We start from the raw sequence: 25,634 nt of genomic DNA, 5'->3' as shown, positions 1-25,634 counted from the left end.
CCAAGCTAATTTCCTCTTGAGGAGCCAAATCCAGAGTCCCCAAGAACCACTCGTTTACTTACATTTCAGTGCAGCAGCCTCTTAGGCCACTCTTATTTCAGCCCAACGGAAAGTCCAATAATCAATGCTAAAATGCCCAGCAACACAACTACTAGCACAATGATAATTATCAATTTCTGGAGAGAGGAATAAGACAAAAACAAATCATTATTACAAACAACCAAAACAATAACAACTCATCCAAAACCTAACCCCTGTCACCTCTACATAGAAAATATCTTACCAGTCTGAGTAAGAGGCCTACCTCTCTACATACAGACATCCTTCTAGGATAGTTCATTTATTTTTAAGACAGGGTTTTTCTCTATCACTCAGGCTAGAGTGCAGTGGCATGATCATGGCTCACCGCAGCCTCGACCTCCTGGGCTCAAGTGATCCTCCTGCCTCAGCCTCCTGAGTACCTAGGACTGTAGGCATGCACCACCATGCTCAGCTCATTTTCTTTATTTTTGTAGAGACAGGATCTTCCCATGTTCCCCAGTCTGGTCTCAAATTCCTGGGCTCAAGCAATCCTCTCACCTCGGCCTCCCAAAGTTCTGGGATTATAGGTGTGAACCACCACACCCAGCCTAGGACAGTTTAAATTTCTTAAATTACTTCTAGGCTAGGAATGCCAGCAGAGGGAAATACGGGGCTTCTCTCAGCTCTCAGCTCACACTGCAGTTCTGTATATGTGGACAGATAGAATCAGAGCCACTATCGTGGGGTCTCTAAGGAGCAGTTGGCCAAGATAAAAAGTCACTGATTTTTTCCGTTTTAAGAGGGGATGTAAAGGCATTTTTGATAGAGTTCTAATTTCCTACTTTTGCCCATACTCCTACCTGTCAGACCCAGTACACTGCCTGGATATCAGAAAATGCCACCCAGCCTGGATTCACCATGTAAAATAACTTCCCAGTCCCCTAAATCCCTGCATAAGCAATAGGTAAAGTTGGATGAAAAACAAAGAACTAAAGAACAACAATATCAGAGCCCAAGAGAACCAGTCAAAGGAGAAAAGTCTAAAAAGCAGAAGCCACCAGAGCTGGATAACCACAGTCGTGAGCACAGAAGCCTAGAAGTCCTTAAGTGGCAGGGGCACCAGAGGGTGGGCAAATACAGTGGTGTGGTAGAAACAGAATGATTGGGATCTGAACTTGAATCCCAGTGCCTCTACTTACTAGGTGGCCTGAAGCCAGTTACTGAGCCCCTGACCCTCAACTGTCTCATTTATAAAGTAGAAATAACAGGTGCTCCATCAGATATGACATAATGTATAGATAGCAGTTAGCATGAGCTAGGTACAAGGTAGAGAAAAAGAGAAGGGAGGCGCAGCTTGGGCGCCTGGAGTGGAAGACAATGAAGAGAAGGTTTCTGAACAGAGGAGTCAAGTGTAACATCTGAAAGGCTCATGAGCTAAGTCCAGGAGAAGATTAGCAGCACCACCTGGGCCATGCATCCATCCTACAGAACTGCCTTTCAAGTGTGGGTTCTTGGGGAGATAGCTTGTGAGCCAGATCCATGCAAGGCACACCTGGGAAGGAAGGGCAGGCAGCTTGTCTCTAGGAAAAGCTGAGGGAGGGGTTGATGAGGCCACGACAGGCAGGGAGGCGTGGGCTCAAGGACACAGGTGGGGGTGGCCAGGGAGAAGAGATACTAGTAAGACAGCTGAGACGAAGGACAGTTGAGATGAAGGTGCTCACCCTCCGGGCTTCACTCTGATACTTGACAGCCTTTTTGGTATCTGCCACGGCCCGCTCCACAAAGCCCACTGACTGGTCCATGTTGTTCTCAATACGGTCAATCATGGATCCCTTTCCCCAGATGCAAGAGGTGGTGGCAGCAGAAACAGAGACAGGGAGAGGGAAGAGAAAGAGCGAGACACAGCAAATAAAATGGACTCTCTTCTCTGAAGGCCACAGGAGAGTCTCACCTTCCGGGCCTGACTCTGGTATTTCACAGCTTTTTTCGTTTCATCTCGTGCCTTCTCCACGTGGTCCACTGTGTGCATGACATTCAACTCTATGTTATCTAACATCTCACCCTGCAAAGAACAGACTCTGATCACACCAAGTAAACGTCTCAGGTCAGTCCTAGCCAATGCGGGGAAGGGATTCTCTTTCTTACAATCTTCAGTGGCAAGAGAAGCATCCAGAAACCTTGATGCATGGCCTTCCATAGGACACCCATTCACAGTCCTTGGTGGTGGGGTGGCGGTCACTTGTTCAAGAAACATTCAGTGAATTTTACTACTTCTCTGTGACCAGCACTCCACCAGGCATCCAGAACCTACTGTCTAGATACCTAGTAACTACCTATAAATATACTCTGAGATATCCCCGGACAATCTTTGTTATTTTTTTTACACTTAAGCACATGGAGAGGAACCAAAATAAGGATATCTCATTGTTATTAGGACATCACTAGGATGCTGGCCTCGCCTCTTCCTGGTCATTCAGACCTGAATCAACATCATTCAGCCTGAATTGAGTATATTCACTAACTGCAGAAGAGTGCCTGGCACATAGTAGGTGCTCAATAACTATCTGAGGTGGGGAACATTTGCTTTCTCTAAGTTATTTCCAGGCCCTTTAACTGACAGACATTGGGTTTACCCAAGCTATTTGGTTATATTTTCCCTTCCAGACAGTGGTCTCTTGATAAGCTTCCCAACCATTTCCTAGCAATCACTTCCTGACAGGGAAGTTTGATCATTCCAATTAATCTTAGGCATTTTAGGAATTCTCCTCAACTACCCAACCCAACTCTATCACTTTATGGCAGTCTGTAAACAGAACAAGGCACTTACCACCACTTGAATCTCAAGCCAGTTCCTCGGCAAGGCAGTGTGGGGGAAAAGAAGAGGTGGGATGGAGGGACTTGAGAAATGGTCTCAGAGGCCAGCAGGGAATGGGGGGAAAGCACCCAGGCCCTCGGCAGGGAACCAATGTCAAAAACTAGTCAAGCTGTGCTCGAGCTTCAACTAGGTTGTGCAGTCTGCCTACTATGGAAGCAATTTTCTCTCCTATCCAAGTGTCAGAGCAGCTGGAAGTTCATGGCAACAGTGCACAGCACCATGACCCTGTGGCACACTCAGCTGTCCCATAAGAACTAGGAACCATCTAACTATGTGAAACTAGCGCCCTATGCAGGCAATCCAGAATTCTATCCCGAGCAAGCATGCCTGGGACAAAGTAAGCTGTCAAACCAGCACCATGAGTGTTTAGAGTCTTTCTGTCAATGCTATTTTGCTACTCCTTCATTCATGTTGTTGTCTGCTCTGTGCCTTAGCAAAAGGTGCCAAAATTAAAAAAAAAAATACAAACAGAAAAAAAAAAATGGAAAAAAATAAAAATTTATATTAAACCTGAGTCTTCCCTGTGAACTAGAGAAAAGATCACATTTTCAATGTCATCAGTGAACTAGTCCATATCAGGAGGCTGTTTTAAAACGTCACCATTAGGAGCCCGGATCTCTGATTTTTAAGAAAGAAAAAAGACAAATCCTGGGAGGATTGCTTGATCCTGGGAGGTCAAGCTGCAGTGAGCTGTGATCACGCCACTGCACTCCAGCCTGTGCAACAGAGCAATACTCCATCTTAAAAAAAAAAAAAAACATCAAAAATCCAGGGGAACTGGGTACTTGACAGAACACATCAAACCCTGTATCAACTAGCAACGACTGCAAGGCCAAAGGGACAGGCAAGAATGACAAGGTTAAGATCACCCAAAGTGTCAACATTCAATTCGAATGCGCACTTTCCCATGGGATTCTGTTTCTCCTTTATGCAAATTCCCAATGGTTCTCCCACCCTACCTCACTGGCTTCCAGTATTCCCTTTCTCCCTGTTCTCAGGAGACCCTGAGCTTTCCTCTCCTCCCTCCCCATGCTGGGACTCACTGCCACTTACCTGATTCTCCACCAGCATGGCGATGTCCATAAACATGTCGTGAAGCTCCTTGATGCTGCTCTCCAGCCTCACAATGTCCTTGTGCCGTCCCTCAATCTCACTGAGGGCTTGCTTGGAAATCTGTGAGTCAATGATCTACAGCAGGCCACACACAGACTGTTAGCTACCCCTGCAAGAAAGGCTGCCCCTGCCACAGCCCTCACGCACACTCCTGGGGAGCTCCTTGCCTCCCTGAACTCCCTGCACCTGCAGCTCCCCCTCCACCTGCTGGACTGCATGAGCTCCGCAGTGGCCTCCCTGCTCATGAGAGGGATGTGCTATCCGAGCACACAGGGCACTCACCCCAGAAGTGAAGATGGCCGGGTTGCCACTCTCCAACATCTCCTCCAGCTCCTCATCGGTTGTCTTTTTGCCAGCTTTGTAACAAGAGAAGTAGAGAGCGTCAAATATAAGATCACGGTGAAACACCATCTGATAAGGTCCCTGAAAATTAGGAACGTGACTTCCCTATAAAGACCGTGGCCTTTACAACACTCCCCCAATTGCCTCCTGACTCATCTTATTTCTGCCCTAATCCAAGCCATCCTTAACACTATCAGCAGTTACCTTCCTAAAGCACATATCTCATTACATTGCTTCCCAGCTCAGAACATTTCCTTGCCCCATTCACTACACTATGGTGTCCAAGGCCCTCATAACATGCTAGTTCATGGGCAAGCCCTCCCTCAATCCATCCTAACCTTATGCTACTCCAGACACACCCTTTTTCCAGACCCTAGACAACCTGCCACTCCTAAACACACTTGCTCTTTCTTGATTATGTTCATACCATTCCTCTCATCCAAAGCACCTTCCACTCCATGGGGCCCTGCCTTTCACATTACTACATTCCTAAAGGGTACGGCTTTATTTATTTCTCTAATCCTCCCAGCAACTTACACCACACTTTTTATTTCTTAAATGTGCTTTGCTGTCAAACAGACAGCAAAATGATACAATGAGTCCACAGGAGAGCAACTGTTTGGCAAGCATTTCCCCTCTATATAGGAGACAATGCTGGACCCCATACAATAAAATTACTTGGGCCTGATAAACACGGTGTCACCTTTCAGCCTACAACACAGCATTCAGGATGTGCCAATGCTGTAGGAGCTGCCCTAGACTTAGGCACAAAATGTGCTTCCTGCTTGCTCCACCAGGGCCTCAAAACTTGGGATGGACAACCAGGTGGCAGGAAAGGTGGAGGGCACACGCCAAACCTCAAGTACATACTAATTTCGAGCTGCCGCTGGATTCGCCCTTTGCTGCGTTCTCGGAAGTCCACCTGAGCTTCATTGTATTTGGTCATCACCTCCACAAACTTCCGAGAAAGGACAGAGTGCTGTGGGATGATGTAAAATGCAGTCAGGCCCCGGTGGTTCTGTAACTATTATAGAACCCCTCCCCACCCCCACATAGCCATCTACAATAGCACTGGACTTGGAATCAAAAAACCAGGTGTCAAACCAAGTTTTTTGTTTCCTAGCTTTGTGCCACTGGGAGAGTCCACTGCCCTTTCCAGAGCATGGTTTCAGCACCAGTTTACTGAAACGGGTTTACTGCTGACCTCACGTGTAATTGCGAGGCCAGAGGTCACCTCTAAATCTCTGAGCCCTACATCCACATGGACTAGTAGCATTTTTCTGGCACAACACTTGGCTTGCATTCTAAAACTGTCAGATTCCCTTCCCACATGTCATACTTACCAAAGATCCTTGAGTTCTTAACGCTAAACTCATCTCCCCAACTCTTCTTGCTTATAAGTAGATGCATTATCTCAACAGCCCTGGATGCCTAAGCTAAAACCTTCCTAATAATTTTTATTCCTTGCTCACCTCTCAGCATCAAGCCCTACTTACTGGTTTCTCCTTTGGAAAATCGCCAATATGTATACTTTTTCCAAACCCACTACCACCATGCAAATTTAGACCAAAACCCTTGCAAAAACCTAACTAGGGACCTTCCAGTCTCCTGCTTCTTTCCCACTTGTAAACGGCTTTCAAATGGCTACCATAATAATCCTCCTAATATACTGCCGCCTGAAGCAAATGCCTGTAAGTTATAACACCAGATCCAAATTCCCCAGACTGGTCCTCAAAGACCTCTACAATGTGGCACTACATTATCTACTAAAAATTATGTGTCCACTATCCCACAGCAAACTTTTTTCTACAGAAAGCCTATTGTCTTCACATCTGCCCCTTACGTCTACCCCCCACCACTACCAACCACTGCTGCCAACACACACATACGTGCGTGCCTCACTCCTGCCCCTGTGCCTCTCAGAGAGGGGAAACTACTTCCTGAGCCTGCTCCTGTTGGCACTCTGGCCCAGCCTCCTCTGGCTACCCCCAATTCTTCCTGAGATCTTTTGATGCTGAGAGCACCATGCATGTGTCTTCTTATCGCATCCTCCTGCTGGGTCTTAGGTAATAGCTTTCCATGCCACTTCAATGGCATGCCAGTTCTTTAAGGACAAGGATCCTATCTTTGATGACCCCTAAAGTGCCTAGCTCCAAATTGGACAACCAATGACTAACAATTGTTAGAAGACATTAATTTCTTCTCCTGTAAAACAAGAAGGCACACTAAATCCTAAGCTGTGCTCTAGGAAGCCTGAAAAGCTCTTTAGGGGCCTCCTTAGAGAAGGAGAGTACAGGAGAGGAGCCAAAAGGGCTGGACTCTGGCCCTGACCCCTATTTCAACCTGGAGAGTTCTCCTTTACCAGGTCTTCAAATTGAGTTTCAAAATAAGGATTGTATTAAAAAAAAGAAATCCCTCCACAGTTAAGGGAAAACAATAACAGATTGGACTAGCTAATCGTGAGACCAGGAAAAGTCTTACCTGGGATTTCCGAATCCGAAGGTCTGCCGATGACCTGACCTCACCTTCTTCAATATGCTTCTCCATACCTAAAGAGGAGAGGAAGGTTATACTTGCAACCTATCTCCGCCTCCAAGAAACATGCTATTCAGCGAAACTTCCTCACTCATTCCCACACATCCAGCCCACAGAGATGTAACAGGTAGGTGTCACCTCAAAAGGTCAGCTCCCAGATGAGCCACAGGACGTGCATTCCACAGCCTTTACGATGACCAGGTTTTGGCATAACAGTTAACAGCATGGGTTCTGGTCACCATGAGACTTAGGCTTGAATCCTTGCCCTGGCACTTACTGGGTGTGACTTTGAAAAAGCCACTTAACCCCTCTTAATGTACCTGTTCTCTCATCTGTAAAACAGAGTAACAGCCCCTCCCTCACAATACTAATGTGAAGATTAAATGAGAAGACACATAAAGTGCCTAGCACAATGGCAGGTGCACTATCACTGTTATTACTGGAATCTGCTACTAATGACTCCTCCAGTTAAAATAGTTATTGCAATATACTTGGGGGGAAGAAATGGTAAATTGAGCTGAGCAATAATGCTTTCTCTTCTGATCAATAGCATGCATGCACCAAATACACTGGGCAAGAATGCAGGCTCTAGCAACAGAACTAAGTAAACCTTCTAGGCTCTGGAAGAACTGAATCTATGACAGTAGCTTCATTGAACTATACTCTCCCAAATGCGGGGAGTGAGGGTATGGGAAGGTGGTATGCCTAGCCCACCAAGAAATATCTGTAGACTGAATGATATCTCTTGCATTTATATATCTCTAAAATGACTATTCAAATGTATGTAGGTGGCCGGGCATTGTAGCTCAAACTTGGAATCCCAGCGATTTGGGAGGCCCAGGCAGGTGGATCACTTGAGGCCAGAAAAGTTCAAGACCAGCTTGGCCAACATGGCGAAACCTCGTCTCTACTAAAAATACAAAAATTGGCTGAGCGTGGTGGTGCATGCCTGTAATCCCAACCACTTGGGAGGCTGAGGGATGAGAATCACTTGAACCCAAGAAGCAGGGATTGCAGTGAGCCAAAATTGAGTCACTGCCTTCTGGCCTGGGCAACAGAGCAAGATTCTGTCTTAAAAAAAAAAAAAAAAAAAAAAAAAAAGTATGTAGTTGCTAGGGAAATAAGACCAATAAGAGAAAAGTTGATGGGCCAGGTGCGTCCCAGTTACTCAGGAGGCTGAGGCAGGAGAATCACTTGAACCCAGGAGGTAGAGGTTGCAATAAGCCAAGATCACGCCACTGCACTCCAGCCTGGGGGACAGAGTGAGACTCCGTCTCAAAAAAAAAAAAAAAGAGAGAAAAGTTGAAAGACTAAGTTAAAGGACCAAGTCACAAAACTACTCAGCAGCTGAAAGCACATTTTAATTCTCATCTCCTAGCTTCAATTCTGGACTCTTTCCAGTATAGTCAGGATTTAAGAAAAGGTAAATTTCTGGGGCTACAATGGATCATTGAGGGGACAGAGCCCAAACCACAAGCAAAGATGGACCAAGTGGTGTCACTTCCATCAAGAGGAGTTTCAGTTCGGAAAGCTGGACCCTAGGGGAGCTGAGATAGATGGTGGTGGGGACGGCCTTGTTTTCTTTGTTCCCTTCTTACTCTTCAGTTTGTTCCGGACGTTGTTGGCCCTTTTCTTAATCTCAGTCGTGAGCTGCTCTAGGTCATCCTTGGTTTCTGGGTAAATAAAGGCAGGCAGAATCCGTTAGAAAGGAGAGGACTGATTCCTTTGTGAGCTACAGCAATCATCATCAGAGGAGGGGAGCTTTATCAGGCATCCACTGCCCAGAATGGTATTTATCCCAACACACTCCCCAGAATCTGTCATTAGAATCATAGAGTGCTTATTTTTTTAAAGGCATTTTCCAGGCACCCCATCTCAGTCTACAGAATAAAAATACCCAGGGTTGGAACCACAAAATCAGCCCTTTCAACCCTCCTAAGTAATCCTGCAGCACATAAAATTGTGGAAACTCTGCTTTTAGAGGAAAGAGCCTACCACGGGAGCTTCGGTTGAGAAGGTTCTAGGGAGCTTATGGGGAAAAGAGATTTCAACCAAGGCTAATCAACTTAAAATGAGGCAAATATTTATGACATACCTACTACACACATCCTAGGTTGTATAGAGCAAACTAAGTGTTAGCTATAACCATTCATTCAAAAGCCATCCTTCAGCCCCTACTACAACTTTGGAACAGAGCTAGAAACTATGGAATCAGAAAGAAGATCTAGATTTTTCCTGCAAGGTGTTAGAGTCTAGTGGGAGACAAGGGAGAAATAAATCAGCAGCTCTAATATGCAGCGTGGAGTAAGGTATGAGTGCTGGTCAAGGTGTGCACAGCCTGGAGGGATCTGGAAAAGCCTCTAAAGATGCAGATGAGCAGGACTGAGTCTCAAGGACTGCGAGTTGGCCAGGTGGAGAAAGAGACTAAGAGCAGGAATCCCAGGAGAAGAAACAGTAAGTAAAGGGTATGAGTGAACAGGAAATGTCTGGGGAACCAGACAGAGTTGCTCTGGCTGAAGCGTGGGGAGCAGGAGGAGGATGGCAGGAGACAGGCTGGCTGGGAAGACAGGAATGTGATCAAGACAATGCCCATATGCTCTGCTAAAGTGTTCCCACTTCAGTCTTTAGGTAATGGGGCCCATGGGAAAAATGAAAGAGTGGAATGACAGTGTCAGGCTTGTTCCCTGACCAAATATATAGCCCTAAACCACCTGTGTCCAAACCGTGGAACGCACGGATTTTTTTGCTTATCTGTAGTGGCAGATATCAGGAAAATTATGCACAAACCTTTCTTTTAGCTCATCAGCTATCGTTAGTGTTAGTGTATTTTACGTGCGGCCCAAGACAATTCTTCTTCCAATGTGGCCCAGGGAAGCCAAAAGGTTGGACACCCATGCAAACAATCAGGGGAGAAAAAACGTTTGCCTAGGTGGTGGTAACAAACAGGAGTTTAGGGATAGAAGGAATTTCTGTGAACTCGAACCATTTTGGAACACCTCATGGAAAGAAAAAATGGACTTGATCTGGTAGGATTCAGAAAGAGGGCTAGGAAAAGCATTTCAGGCTGGGGAAATAGTACACGCAGAGGCTCAGAGGAGGGACAGGGCACAGGGTACGTAAGCAGCAGTGGGAATCGTCGCCAGTCAGGAAGAGGGACTAGCTGGGAAACAGGAAAGTCTAGCTAAATGGTTGGAGTGGGACCATGAAGAGAAAACCTTGACTGTGGCCAGGCAGTAGGAGCTCAGGTAAGGTAAAGGGGAGGGAAATGAGATAATATGTACACTAGTGCCCTGTAACTTGTACACTTCCCTACTGCTCACGAAGGGCAAGAAAACAAGGCTGGCTCAGCCCCAAGGAAAGGGTGATTGTTGGATGACTCAGTTCTAAGTAAACACTCACTTGGCTCTGGAATCGGTGCAGAGAGAATGATACTGTAGAGTTTCTTAGCCTCCTCTACATGTTCTGAGATCTTGTCGATGTTAAGCCGAGTTTCCTCAATCTATAATCAGAAAGACAATAACCTTCATCATCAAAGAGGAAGTACAGGTCCATGGCTGAGATAAACGTTTGGCAGAGCTGCTGGTGAAAGCTGCCCATCTTCTGGGTTTGTGGAAGAAGATAATGACTTAAAGTCCTCAGCTGCCCAGTGAGTACCCTTTCCATGGTCAGATAAAGTCATCTCAACAGAACAGTTGTTAAAAATCCATACTTGTTGCTCCCTGAGAGTAATACATTCGCCCACTTTGGATGAAAGGATTCAGGCCAAAGTCAAGAAGAGCTAAGAAAAACCATGAAGAATGATCAGACGGGGAGAATCAGCAGACCTTAGCAGGCAGAGCCTTAAAGCCCAAAAAGTGAGAACAGAAAAGAGTGAGGATGAAGGAGAGGGGAAAAAGGAAGGAAGGAAAGAAAGAAGTGAAAGGAAAAGAACAAACCTAGAGAATGAAAAACACAGAATGAGAGGAAGAGAAAGACAGAAACAGATAGGCCAGGCGCGGTGGTTCATGCCTGTAATCCCAGCACTTTGGGAGGCCGAGGCAGACGGATCATGAGGTCAGGAGATCAAGACCATCCTGGCTAACACAGTGAAACCCCGTCTCTACTAAAAAATGCAAAAAAAAAAAAAAAAAAATTAGCCTGGTGTGATGGCGGGCGCCTGTAGTCCCAGCTACTCGGGAGGCTGAGGCAGGAGAATGGCGTGAACCCGGGAGGTGGAGCTTGCAGTGAGCCAAGTTCACACCACTGCACTCCAGCCTGGACGACACAGTGATACTCTGTCTCAAAAAAAAAAAAAAAAAAAAAAAAAGAAACAGATAAAGAAAACAAGGAGAGAAAAAAAGAGAGATACTAGGCAATGAAGGTCTCAGGAGACAGCCCAAGCTTCTCTAGGACATATATGTTCTTGTACTAACTGATTTCCTCAGACGATCAGGACCCAGTAGCTCGAGCCACAGCCCATTTCTGCATATTTCTAAGGCTCCTGATTGTACAAGGCTGTGGGTATCATAAAATATTTCCAGCAGCACTTCATTCCCAGGTAGAACGCCACTGTCAGACATTCCTGCGTGAGCTTTGACTGCAGCCTCAGCTCCCCCTTCATAGGTGCCCATGCCACTGGTACCACAGCCCTGCTGCAGTGGAAGCCTATGTACAGGGAGCAGGGCAGGAAGGAGAGACCTCAGCACCTGCAGGGTCTATCCGCTTCACTCTCAAAGTGAAGGGCACATCAACATTGCAACAATTGACAAACAGAAATCTTGTAAAATGTCATACAGTAGGATCCTAACATCTGAGATGCAACAAAAATAAAACTCAATGTATATGCAGCTTCCAGCATCCCTCTTTTCCTGTGGACACTTCACCTTTTTCAAAACCTGATTATAGCTCTTCATATTCAATAGAAAATAGGAGAGTCCAGGCACAATGGCTCACACCTGTAATCCCAGCACTTTGAGAGGCCGAGGCAGGCAGATTACTTGAGCCCAGGAGTTCAAGATCAGCCTGGGTAACATGGCAAAACCCCGTCGCTACAAAAAATACAAAAATCAGCCAGGCATCGTGGCATGCCCCTGTAGTCCCAGCTACTCAGGGGGCTAAAACGGAGGATCCCTTGAGCCTGGGAGGTTGAGGCCACAGTGAGCCATGATCATGCCACTGCATTTCCTGCCTGAGCAACGGAGTGAGACTCTGTCTCAAAAACAAACAAAAAAAAAAGGGAAAAGAAAGAAAATAGGAGAAACAATACTTGAGCTCTCTAGCCCTCAAATCAGTACTTTTGCCACTGGAGCACAGGATTTTCCCCTCTATAAATATATTGGCTTAGATGTGCCAGAGTTTAAGAGTAGAGTTGCTTGCTGAAAGATGTAGAATAAAATTACAATGTAATAATATCATGGGAGGGTAAACATACATACAGGTAACTACCCAAATATTTCTGAAGCATTTTAAGAGTTTACAAAGCAACCTATAAGACTGGACCAGTACCATTATTCAAATGAGGAAACAAGTTTAAAGAAATTATAGGTCACATAGCTAGTGGTAGGGACAGCATGCAAATAGTGCCCTCCACACTCCAACTAGGATGCTTTTTTCCATTAGATTGAAGAGTTAATTTTTTAAATTATCTGTACTGTTTAGCAGCATTCCAGCCCTACCCAGCTATAAAAAGGGCCTCTGTTACAACCTATGATACTCACTGATACAGTTTGGCTCTGTGTCCCGACCCAAATCTCATCTTGTAGCTCCCATAATGCCCATGTGTTGTGGGAGGGACCCAGTGGGAGACAATCGAATCATGGGAGTGGGTCTTTCCTGTGCTGTTCTCGTGATAGTAAGTCTCACAAGATCTGATGGTTTTAAAAACAGGAGTTTCCCTGCACAAGCTCTCTTTTTGCCTGCTGCCATCCATGTAAGATGTGACTTGCTCCTCCTTGACCTCTGCCATGACCGTGAGGCTTTCCCAGCCACGTGGAACTGAAAGTCCATTAAACCTCTTTCTTTTGTAAATTGCCCAGTCTCAGGTATGTGTTTATCAGCACCATGAAAACAAACTAATACACTCACAGACTCTAGGGGTGTGACCACCTCAGAATCTACTGGCCCCTCTTAGAACTCATGTCATTGCATCACACCATGGTTTCCAGTTCCACCACATAACTGTCTTGCCAAAGCAATTACACTGTTTTACAGGATTGAGGGAGGGAAAAAGGCTTTCTAGAAGAAAACACACTAAACATTTTTAAATGAGTTTATCAAATTTTAACAAGTCATGAAGGACTTAGATTTTGCATGTTCAACAGATTGGTTGTCGCAGAAATTCTCTCATCTGGAAAATTATTTTATAAACTGAAGAGTATTCTGACCCAAAGTTTAGTCAATGGTAGAAGCACAGGAAGAGATAGGAAGTTTCTAGGATGAGACTGGCAGGCCTCAGGCTCAGTGTCACTACAGGCATTTGGAGACTAGACGGCTGATACTCACCCTGCCCTATGCACAGGAGAACTGGTCCTGGGTGCTCTATCCGCAACCTGCCTACGGGACTTCCCAGGCCCAGGGAGCACTCCATTCCACCCCACCCATCCTCCACCCACTGTAGCCGGTCTCTTTCCTCTGACCGCATCAACCTTTCTATTTGGAGGCATTTCAGGGAATCTGATTTCACAGCAATTTAGTCAGTTCACCAAATAATCACAGGACCTTTTTGGGACCTCAGGATGGGCAAGTGGCCAACCACAGAGCTTTCTTTTTTTGAACTTCGTGGCTTTGCTTTTTCTTAGAAGTACTGGTTTTCCTCAAAGGTGACTTTCTGAGTATTTAATGGTGTGAAATGGCAGCTACATGTGGTTTCCTTTTGTGCATTTGCCACATAATCAAAAAATCATGAGGCAATTGCAGGAAAGGGGTATAGGAGACTGATAAGTGCCCAATCTAAAAGTTTAAGGGCTATTGCATGTGTTTGTCTGGGGTTAAGTATACTGACATCTAAAATTACTCTGCATATTCATATATTTAAGAACTAAAATTGACTAAACATATTCTTGTATCAGAAATGATGCTATGCACTTCACAATACTTCTATGAGGCTACCATCATCATCTCCTTTTTATACATATGAGAATATCGAGTCTCAAAGAAGTAGAGAAATTTACTCCAGGTTATACTGCAGAAAGAGGCAAAACCGAGGTTTGAACTCAGGAATACTAAATCCTGTCTCCTGAACCAGGTAAATGCCTAAGGAAGGCTCCTATATCTTCTCTCCCAAGTTCATGCATATTCAGCCCACACCAGGTTAATGTGCATGTTCAATCCACTGTTTTGGGAGAATGGATCAGTTGCCTTTCACAGAGATCATCCTTATTTCTCTGTCTTCTCACCACCGCTCCCTATAGAAAGCTTTTTACAAAATGAGCCCTCAAGAAGTATTGTTGACCAAGTGTTGACATCTAAAAGTGTTTTTCTTTAAATCACCATGTAAAATTTACAGCTAATATATTCCCAGTGCCTTGTCATTGCACATTGTTTATTAATTTTTTTTTTTTGAGACAAAGCCTTGCTCTGTTGCCCAGGCTAGAGTGCAGTGGCATGATCTTGGCTCACTGCAACCTCCACCTCCCGGGTTCAAGTGATTCTCCTGCCTCAGCCTCCCAAGTAGCTGGGATTACAGGCACCCACCACCACACCAACCTTTTTTTTTTTTTTTTGTATTTTTAGTAGAGACAAGGTTTCACCATGTTGGCCAGGCTGGTCTCGAACTCCTGAGTTCAAGTGATCCGCCCACCTCGGCCTCCCACAGTGCTAGGATTACAGGTATGAGCCACCAGGCCCAGCCTAAAATGTACTTTTCAATGCTTTGTTAGTAATATGGGAATCCAGATAATATAGGATTTAAGGAATTAAGATCAAACAGACCAGGTTCCAGTTTCTGCTCCATCTCTCTTAGCAGTTTTATGACCTTGAACGCATCCCATAAGTGTCCCTAAGCACCAGTTCTCTCATCTGTGAAATGAGAATTATCACAACTCCCACTTTAGAGTTTTTGTGAAGATTAAATTAGACAATACATGCCAAATGTTTAACATAAAGTACATGTTCAATAAATGTTAGGTGATGACAATGATAAATACAAAAATGCCAGCAATTACTGCACATTTATCATATGCCAGGTACTATGCGGTGCATTTACAGGCATGTCTCATTTAATCCTCATAGCAATCCTGTAAAAAAGTCTTCATAAAACAGTCTGACCTCATCAGTAGCCACCCAAGGAAATCTAAGGTCAACACCCAAGTCAATCACTCTACATGTTGGGCGTGGCCAAATATAATTACTATATTATACTAATAACTATAATCTAACTAAAAGGAAGGAGTTATTTTCGAGATCTGGATGGCCTCTTCCTTCTGGACCTAATTAGCCAGTGGAATCTAATTAAACAAGGAAAAGCAGAGAAAGTACTAGTTTGTGGAACTGGCAGGTTGCATGGGGTAAGATGGAAGGCTAAGCAAAAAAGCTCTGTTTATTCTCCCTAAGAATTAGTCTCGGCCTCTCCTAAACTCCCAGGTACCTTGTACCTCTAGTTGAGCATTAATTGCTGCATATTTACATATTGAAAACTTATTGCGAGGTGACAAAAGCAATGTGATTTTAACTGTCAAATGATCCCTCCTTTTCACAATTTATACACCTTCACTTTCCCCAAAAAATGACAGAATCCCAAGCAGTCTTCATATTAGAGCTGGTCAGTCAAGTCCTCTTTAATTTGTTTGCTTCTTTGCTTTAGAAAACAAATGTTGATGAAAAGGGAGGGAAAAGGCCACCTCAGTCAACCAAGCAATGGAAGTCAAGTCCCCAAAGCATTTTATCAAGACCAGGACTAGTGTTTCAATTCTCCTTTTATGAATGAAAAGAATGATCTCGGAATTATACTGACCAATGAAAACAAGTATTCTGAGACAATAATCTCAAGTAAATTAAGTGTGTTGGGGCTTTGCATCACTCAAAAGTTAGTCAGGAAAGTGAAAACCTATCTAGTTATTTTAATCAAAGTAATATAATAAAGGGATTGTTTATGCAGGGATGCAAGCGTCAAGAAGCCAAACAGAAGTTTGCTGGGGCACTCTGAAAATTAGCAACAGCAGGTCAGAGGGAAAAAGAAGGAAGGCAGGGTCACCAGAGCCTAAAGCCAGAGCTGTCTGATGGGGGCCAGACCATGGTGGAGTTGACCAGCAGAACTGGGACCATGGAAGCGGGGTCTATTGAGAAAGAGCTGAGGCCATGAAGAAGGCATGTCTGAGGTAGAGAGAGAAAGGAGGAAAACTATGGCCTCTTCCCTCCTCCTTGAGTCTTCTGCTAGTACCTCACTGTCTTAATCTGTTCAGGTTCCTGTAAGAAAAATACCATAGCCTAGGTGGCTTAAACACAGGATATATTTCTCACAGTACCGGAGGCTAGGAAGTCCACTGGCAGATCTGATGTCTGAGGAGGACCCTCTTCCTGGCTTGTAGACAGCTGCTTTCTTCCTGTATCTTCACATGGTTGAGAGAGAGATCATCTTTCTCATGTCTCTTTTTATAAGGGTACTAATTCACCCTCATGACCTAATTACCTCCCAAAAGCCCTACCTCCAAATACCATCACATTGGAGATTAGACTCCAGCATATGAATTTTGAAGGGACACAAACATTCAGTCCATAACACTCTCCTTAGTCAAATATACCAAAAGCAATTGGCAGGGGAAGCTGGGAAATGTAGTTCCCTGTGATACAGAGAAGAGCAGAGGAAGGACAGTAGGGAATGGGCCTGAATGCAAATAGGCAAATGACTGGCAAGGCTTCCTGCCTGCCCCATTGGAAGAGCCCAGAAATGCAGAATCTACCAGTTTGCTTGGTAGGTCATTGTCATCCAATATTCTACTTAAAGAATTAAAAAGTATTTAACCTGCTAGATTTAATGTGTGGATTTCCAAGTTGGATTCACTTTGAGGTTCTTAGTTCTAACAAAAATCAAGCCTACCTAGCAAATCCATATGCTTCAAGACTGGTCATCTCACAGCTCCTCCAGCCAGGTATTGCTCCACCCACCCCTCACCCCAGCCAGGCTCTGCTGCACTATGCCCACAATTTATCCACCCTAACTTCTCCCAGAACTGATTCAGACCCCCTCAAGCACTAGGACCACGTGTTGCTCAACTTAGACTACTTGATATTCATCACTGTCAAGCATGTGGGTCACTCAGTAGACATTTGCTGAATAAATAAATGAATAAAAGTAACTGCAGGAGACAAGTATGCTTCTTATATCACTACAAATGGTCTGTTATACCACTACAAATGCATACTTCTTATGGACTGAATGTGCTCTCCCAAAATTAACATGTTGATGCCTAATACCCAATGGGATGGTACTTGGAGGGAGATGGGACCTTTGGAAGGCATTTAGGTTGTAAGGGTGGAGCCCTCATGACTGTGTTTTGTGCACTTATAAGCAGAGGCCAAAGAGCTAGCTTGCTCTTTCCACCATGTAAGGATACAGATACAGCAAGGTGGCAGTCCACAACCCAGAAGAGGGTCCTCACCAGAACCCGATCATGCTGGAATCCTGGTCTCAGACTTTCAGCCTCCAGAACTGTAGGAAACACATTCTTATTGTTTATAAGCCATTCAGTCTATGGTACTTTCTCATAGCAGCCCAAACTAAGACAGCATTCAAAAAAGTAAATTTTTGGCCAGCGTGGTGGCTCACACCTATAATCCCAACACTTTGGGAGGCCAAGGCGGGCGGATCACCTGAGATCAGGAGTTCCAGACCAGCCTGACCAACATGGTGAAACCCCGTCTCTACTAAAAATACAAAAATTAGCTGGGCATTGTTGTGGATGCCTGTAATCCCAGCTACTTGGGAGGCTGAGGCAGGAAAATCGCTTGAACCCAGGAGGAGGCGGAGGTTGCAGTGAGCCGAGATCACACTGTTGCATTCCAGCCTGGGCGACAAGAGCGAAACTTCATCCCAAAAAAAAAAAAAAAAAAAAAAAGGAAAAGAAAAGAAAACTTTCATCCTTATTAATAGAAGTTCCATGTTAGAAAGTGTTGCTGTGAAAAATTAAATGCTAGGATAGCCAAGTTAAGCTGATTTATTACAGGACTTCTTAGAGCTTTCAATAAGTTAATGTGCATTTTAAGTTTCCAAGAGAAGAAAGAAGCAGGAAGCATTTCTCAAACATATTTGATCACAGAAGGCTTTTTGCACCTCACACTGCCATCTGTGACAACGCATTTTGACTGACCCAACAAAAAGCCATTCCCTGGCCCCTTCCCTTTCTTTCTTTTTAACAGAAATCTGACTTTGTTTGGGTAGTGGCATTGCCAGCCCCAGAGGATGAATCATGATGTGTTTGATGGCAATCCTGGCAATCCTGTCCCTTTGCTGAGTACTCATTTTCCTGGTGTCCCTTCCGGCTAAGGAGGCCCACACCATGTGACCCAGTGCTATCCAGGAGGCCACAAGGGAAGTCAGATTGGAGGATCTGGGCAGTTTTCCTCTCTGATGAAAGGACCTTTGGACTTTTCTAGCTGCACCCTTTCTTAATGCTTGCAACACTGTCACAGGGTGATGCCAAATAGAGCTCTGACTCTGGTGGTTTCAAAACACAGGCAGGTGGGACCTATGTACCGCTCTCTTAATCTGGCAGGCTTGTGACTGCTTCAGTAACAGAGCCAAGCAGAAGTGATGTGCTATGTAACTTCTGTAGCTGGAACACTTGCCTTGCATCCCTGAGCTTCTATGTAACAAGTTCAATAGCCCTAAGTGGGCCAGCTACGAGAAACCCAAGCCACAGAAAGAAGCCAAGTGTAGGTGCTCTGATTGACAGTCTCTGCTGAGCTTTTCCCTTGAGCCACCCCAGTAAAGGCACCAGACAGTAAAATTTTAAAAGCCTCTACAAGATTCTAGCCTGCAGTTGTTCAAGTCTTCCCAATAAAAGCCCCAGAAATTGTAGAGCAGAAATAATCCGGACGCACTTTGCCCTGTTTGAATTCCTAATCCACAGAATCTGTCAGCAAAACAAAACAGTTGTTTTATAGCATTAAATATTGGGGCTATGCTGTGATATAACAATAGATAATCAGAACAGACTCTCTCTCTCACAATCCTAAGAGAAAAGCCAAGAGGATCACAGTGATGCTGACCTAGAACCCCAAGCTGACCTTTAAACAGCACCATCCCTAACCCCAAACTACTTCATATGCAAAATAATTACATATCTTTGTTGCTTAAGCCACAGTTAGTCAAAAGCATCCCTAAATGATAGGCCACACTGCTGCTCAGGATCACAGATTCAGGTCAAGGCTCCATTGCCAGCTTGCTGGTCTTTCCATTTCAGGTCTTTCGCACCCTCCACAAACTGCCATCGGAGTGAATTTTCTAAAACACACTCTGAGCCCATCACTTCCTTGTTTAAATCCTCGAAGGTTCCCCATCACTTTGCAGTGGTGCATAGCTGCAGTAGGCAACAGAATTATCTGGAAGAACTTCCTAAAAATCCAAAAGTCTGAGCCATTCCAGTCCCTAAGAATCAGGTATGTGTATGTGCAAAAAACTCCCCAGGTGATTCTGATGACAAGTCTAGTTAAGAACCAGGGAAATCTTCCCTCACCTTCCTCTCTGCAGGCAGAATTTAACGCTTCCTCTTCTGTGCTCCCATGGTACCTTACTGACACTTTTCTTATCATATAACAACATTTTAAAAATTTCTATCACCCTTACCAGATAAGGAGACAACAGGGGGCGAGAATCCTGTCACAGAACATTGGATCCCCAGCACCTAACATGCTATCTTGAAGACAGTAAGCGCTCAAATACTTTGATGAATAGATAAACGAATACAGAAAAATAAACCCCTAATGTTTCTGCCTCCAAAGGCAGGTCTGTTTCATCTGAACATTACTTTCTGCCAACTGAGCAAACAAACCAAGAAAAATATAGACAACTGCAAATTAGACAAAAATGTGGCATTTATCATTTACCAGGCTCTGGCTTGATCAGCCAAAGTGGCCTGAAAACCCAAGGGCCAATCTTTTTCTCCAACGATCAAGAAGCTAGAGAAGATACAACGGAATCTGACAGTGCAAATCACATTCTGAAAACACCCTGGTCCTATGACTTCATGTGCACCTTGCAAATACCTCTATGACTAAGCTGTGATTCATGCTCTCAGCAAATAACCAAGGATGACCTCCTGGAACCAGTCCAAACAGTAAGTTTTATCAAGAGTGCTTTCCCAAGAAAGCGACTTAGTTATATAACCTGCAGGGTGTAGTGGGCATGATCACCAGTCACATAGAGGGGGACAATCTCTCATTTCCCCAAATCTCTATTCTCTGAAACATAATTTATCCCAATTTCAACAGTATATCTACACCACATTCTATAAAATAAACTTTGTGGTCTACTTATTCATAAGTACACTGGGGGACAGAAGGGTGATAAGAACATATCTACTAGATGTCAGGCACTGTGATAGGTGCACCCATACCCTTTCTCATTTTATATCCATAAAAACCAACAGGTAATATTCTCTTTTTAGAGAAAACTGGGGTTTAGAGTAGTTAACTTTTCCAAAATTGTACCACTGGTAATGGGCAGAGCTGAGATTCAGACCATGTTAGGTGGGGCCAGAGCCTACTTGATCCACTCCCTCTTACTTCTCCCCACTCCCCCAAGGCCTTATCCTCTTTGTGCTCTATCAGATCCAAGAAAAGAGGAAAGTAACGCTGCTGAACCCCATGCTAAGTACTTCCTGAGCATTAGCTCCTTTAATCTCTACCAAATCTATGACATGAATATTTTTCTCCCCAGTTTACAGATACACCCACTGATACTTGGAACAGTTAAGGAATGTGAACAAGATCACACAGTTAGTGGCAGATATGGAATTTAATTCAAAGATCATGTTCTTTCCACCTCCCCATGCTGTCCCTCTTCTCCACTCTAAATATAAGTTTCACGGGGTTTTTCCCTAAATGACAGACACACACATAACAAAGAGAAAGAAATAAGCAATGCAGCAGCCCTGAAGGTCTTGTTAAATCTTCAAAGGCCTCTTCAGAAGTAGCTACCACCCATCCAGTGCTTTTATGTCTGACAATCCTTCCCAGATGTGTGATCCCATATGATCCTCATGGCATCCTTGAAAGGTAAGTACTAACACTCCCAATTTCCAGAGCAGGACGTTAAAGCTAAGAGAGGTTAAGCAACCTGACCAAGGTTACACTGCTACGAAATGCTTGAAAAGTGGACTCAAACCATGTTTTAGAGGCCAAAGCCCACCATCGTCCCACCTAACAAAGAGGGTCCTCTCAGGGACCCTCTGACTGGCTCAGAAGAAAAAGGAGAACACAGTTATTGGAAAAGATTCCTTATCTTAGGGAAGAAGTTCTTTAATGTATCTGGTTCTCCAAGGCAGACTGAGATGAGCTAGAAAGACTTCAAACATCTCCTTAAGTCCACCCCCATCACAGAGTGAAAGGATATTGTCCTTCCACGATCCACAATTGGAGTAACACTGGACTCACAAAGCCTAAGTGTTGTTTGATCTCACTATGACTCTGATGGACCCGCCTGTGAGGAGGGTGGGGATCTGTGGAGAGTTTACAGCCAACTTCCCAATCAGGCCAGCACACACTCAAGTTTATTCTTAATTCCTGTTTATTACTCTAACAGATAAATGGGCATGAACCGTCATGCCCCACTCCATTCCTTTCAGAAAAAAAACTGGAGGGTTACTTTTCCACATCCACAGTCTAGAGGATGGGAAGCATCACATTCTCTCTGCAAAAAGAGCACGATACTTCTTGTTTTCTTTCCAGGGGAAATTAAAAACCTAAGAAACCATAGTATGGTGGCAGAACTTCAACAATAGTGAGCTTTTTGTTTTTGTTTTTTGAAGTATCATTCATTAAGCACATATATGCCAGATGCTATGCTGTGTTACAAACATTATTCCTCTTGGTTTTTTTGTTGTTGTTTGTTTTTGAGACAGAGTCAACCGCTGTCACCCAGGCTGGAGTGCAGTGGCGCAATCTCGGCTCACTGCAACCTCCGCCTCCTGGGTTCAAGCGATTCTCCTGCCTCAGCCTCTCGGGTAGCTGGGATTACAGGTGCCCGCCACCACACCCAGCTAATATTTGTATGTTTAGTACAGACAGGGTTTCACTGTGTTGGCCAGGCTGGTCTTGAACTCTTGACCTTGTGATCCGCCCACCTCGGCCCCCCAAAGTGCTGGGATTACAAGCGTGAGCCACCACGCCTGGCCTGTCCCTCTTAATCCTTATGCAACTCAATGGGGATTTTTGTTGTTTATTGTTTTTTTCTTTTCTTACCTAAACACTGGATCACCAGTGAATTTTTTTTTTTTTTTTTTTAGGGGACAAGGTCTCACTCTGTTGCCCAGGCTAGAATGCAGTGGCATGATCATAGCTCACTGCAGCCTCAAACTCCTAGGCTCAGGTGATCCTACCTGTGGGAAATTACATTATCAATCCTAATTTACAGGTAAGGAAGCCCAGACACAGATTGTTAAGGAACGTTCATGAAATCAACAGCTTCTCAGAAGCAGGGTTGAGATTTGGGCCCAAGTTTACCCAGCTCCAAAGCCAGTGTTTTCATCCACGATACACTACTGCCTCTACAAGCTTTCCTCCACCACCTACCTATCATAGCACCATCCCACTGAGGACCTTTAAGATCAGAGTACATGGATCTGTAGACATGAACCCATTTTTGCCCCTGTTGAACTTTTACAAAACTAAACTGGCAGTTTGGTTTCTCAGTTACCACTAGAATTAAGTCAGAGGGACTATATTTTGTGTGTGTGTGTGTGTGTGTGTGTGTGTGCGTGAGACAAAGTCTCACTCTGTCACCCAGGCTGGAGTGCAGTGTTGCGATCTCAGCTCACTGCAACCTCCACCTCCTGGGTTCAAGTGATTCTTTTGCCTCAGCCTCCCAAGTAGCTGGGATTACAGGTGTGCCTGGCTAATTTTTGTATTTTTAGTAGAGGCAGGGTTTTGCCATGTTGGCCAGGTTGGTCTCGAACTCCTGACCTCAAGTGATCCACCTGCCTCGGCCTCCCAAAGTGCTGGGCCTACAGGCGTGAGCCACCATGTCTGGCCCCAAAATTTTCAAAACTACACATTTGATGTATCTGAATCACAAGCCTAAAGATGCAATGTTTTATACTCATGGTTGTGATCCTATGGTTGATTCTGTATTTGTTATGTACTTTAAGCAAGAAAGGATATCATTAAAATGTTGTCATATGGCGTAAGACTTTAAAAGCATCTCTTCAATTACATACAATTGACCCTCTGCTGACTTTCTTAAGATTTTTAAAAATCCAGATTCAAGTAAATATTGAAAATAATGTCATTTTAATTTCTTTGTCTGGCCATCCCACCCTAGCAAAAAACTGTGACCTTCCTCTGCTACCCTGAAAAATCTAAGGTTTTTTATTCTTACTAAGGAAATAGTGTTTCCTTATGTACATTTAGAAAAAAATACAGGAAGGTTGCCTACCTCAGAAAAGAACTCGTCCATAAAAGCCGTGTTGTCGATAGCAATCTCAACCTCATCAGTATCATCATCCTGTGTCAGCTGCTTCTGCAAAAGGCAAAAAAAGAGCAGAGTGAGACTAAAAACACAATCAATGGCTAAATTATTGAATGCTGTGAAGTACTAGGAACTATATTCAGCATTTCACACATAATTTCCTTTAAAACTCGTAACAGCTCTCTGATATATCAAACTCTGGTGTCTCAACATCTGAAATTAAATCCTAGCTCTACCAATTGCTGGGTTTTGTGTGTGTGTGTGTGTGTGTGTGTGTGTTTTCTTTCAGGGGGTGAGGGGTGAGAAAGGGAGGAACTGGCAAGTTACCTATCTTGCTGTGCCTAGGTTTCCTTATCTGTTAAATGCTGATAAAAACACTACCTGCTTCATAGGATTGTGTAAGGTATAAAAGAGATAAAGAATATAGGATGCTTTTGTATGGTGCCTGGTACCCTGTAAGTTCAACACATGCTAGGTTTTGTTGCTGCTGGTTGTGGTGGTAGTTACTGTAACTCACTACAGTTGAGGAACCTAAAACTTAGGGAGGTTAGGTAACTTGGCAAAAACCACACAGCTAAAACATGGCAACAGGTAGAATCAAACTTATCTTTTGGATCTGAACCCCAGGGTTGCTAAACCCTTCTCCCTGCTGTTCAAACAGGTTCCAGACACAATTCCTACAAAGCACAAGCTTTCAATTTTCACATTAGGAGTAAAGATTTTCCTGTTTTCAGAAACCACCTATCACAAAGGAAACAATGCTATGTCACTCCCTGTCAGAAGCTCCTGTTTATAAGAAAGAGGAAGCTCTCCCCCGGCCCCCAGCCACCTCTGGGGACCCAAGCTTTCTCAATCTCATTCAACTTCCTCTGTAAAAATTCACAAAATGGCCATCTAAAGGAAGTGATTCCATTCCCACCCAGCATAAGGGCCTGAGCTGTTTCTACATTCCTCTTCAATGTTCTTCCCAGACAGCTGCTGCACAGCACATTGCTGATTTCTAAGCACAGAGAACTGACTGTTGTGAAAGGTGGAGGTGAGGCAGGGGATAAACCCCCCACACCTGCTTCTTCACAAGCTTCAGCAGCCTCTGATCCTCTAAGTCCAAGATATAGCACTCTCGAACACTCAGAATTCCATGGGCAATGAATGCCACCAGAAGCCTCTTTCCTTCACCCACGACCATCCCCCTGAATCCACGGCAGAAGTTGTTACTGGGAAATCCTATGGCTATTTGGGATTCTCCAGCCATGTGGAGAGTCTCTTGATTGGCTCCCCCAGCATCTCATTCTCTGGCTGGTCTGCAACAATCAGCATCCCCAGGTTAATAGCCACATTCAAGGGAGTTGAATTTGAGGGCACTGCTACCACCTCCCCGATCAACTTCCCTAAACTCAGAACTGATCATGTCCTTCTGCCACATAACATCATCCAATGATAGCTTAGCTCCTATAATTTAAAGGCCCAGTGCCTAACAGAGCACGTGGGGCCCTTTAAGATCCAGCTCCACCCATACTTCTCCTTCTATGATGCACACTCTAGACCAAGCAAGCAGTTGGACACACCATTTCCTGGACACACCATTCTTTTAGATCACTCTATCATACAGGGAGTTCTGCTGAAAGGCATTGGTCCAACTGACAAACATTTCCTTAGCCCTTAAAACTCAGCTCGGACAACCTCTGTATGCCTGACCTGGGCATGGTTCCCGCATGCAAAAGTTAAAACCTCCCTAAGCTCCCACTGCACTTTGCACAAACTTTCGACACCAACCATCACAGCCCTTTACTCACCCCTTTACTCACCTGTCTTTCCTGGAGATTCTGTGGGCGGGAGGGGGCAAGTTTATGCAGGAAGACTCACTCTGTTGCCCAGGCTGGAATGCAATGGCGCAATTACAGCTCACCCCACCTTCAACCTCCTGGGCCCAAGTGATCCTCCTGCCTCAGCCTCCCAAATAGCTAGGACTGCAGGCATGCACCACCAGGCCCCGCTACATTTTTTTATTTTTTTGTAGGGACGGGGGTCTCACTAAGTTCCCCAAGCTGGTCTCAAAATCCTGGCCTCAAGTAATCCACCCGCCTCAGCTTCCCAACGTGCTGGGATTATAGCTCTGAGCCACTGCACCCAGCCGAAGTGGATACTTGT

General features: G+C 44.6%; 1 protein-coding gene across 9 annotated transcripts in view; it reads right to left on the bottom strand.

Annotated features, from left to right (window-relative positions):
• Positions 1-25,634, bottom strand: part of STX3 (syntaxin 3) — a 47,802-nt gene that overhangs the window by 5,264 nt on the left and 16,904 nt on the right. The window contains exons 2-11 of one of the 9 annotated variants that reach the window (XM_055356206.2): positions 25,292-25,362; positions 23,454-23,537; positions 10,286-10,385; positions 8,485-8,559; positions 6,833-6,900; positions 5,222-5,330; positions 4,292-4,365; positions 3,950-4,084; positions 1,973-2,083; positions 63-176 (exon numbers count right to left, since the gene is read on the bottom strand). In XM_055356206.2, the coding sequence (XP_055212181.1) occupies positions 93-176; positions 1,973-2,083; positions 3,950-4,084; positions 4,292-4,365; positions 5,222-5,330; positions 6,833-6,900; positions 8,485-8,559; positions 10,286-10,385; positions 23,454-23,474 (777 nt within the window). In that variant the 5' untranslated portion in view covers positions 23,475-23,537; positions 25,292-25,362 and the 3' untranslated portion in view covers positions 63-92. Of the gene's footprint in view, positions 1-62; positions 177-1,742; positions 1,854-1,972; positions 2,084-3,949; positions 4,085-4,291; positions 4,366-5,221; positions 5,331-6,832; positions 6,901-8,484; positions 8,560-10,285; positions 10,386-23,453; positions 23,538-25,291; positions 25,363-25,634 lie in introns of those variants that run through there. The other 8 variants (XM_031015895.3, XM_055356208.2, XM_031015899.3 and 5 more) reach the window with 8 other exon arrangements.

Source organism: Gorilla gorilla, chromosome 9 (assembly GCF_029281585.2).
Source record: "Gorilla gorilla gorilla isolate KB3781 chromosome 9, NHGRI_mGorGor1-v2.1_pri, whole genome shotgun sequence".
In the NCBI taxonomy this organism is placed as follows: Eukaryota; Metazoa; Chordata; class Mammalia; order Primates; family Hominidae; genus Gorilla; species Gorilla gorilla.
The sequence above is the reverse complement of the archived record's forward strand: the minus strand, read 5'-3'. Positions and strand labels throughout refer to the sequence as shown.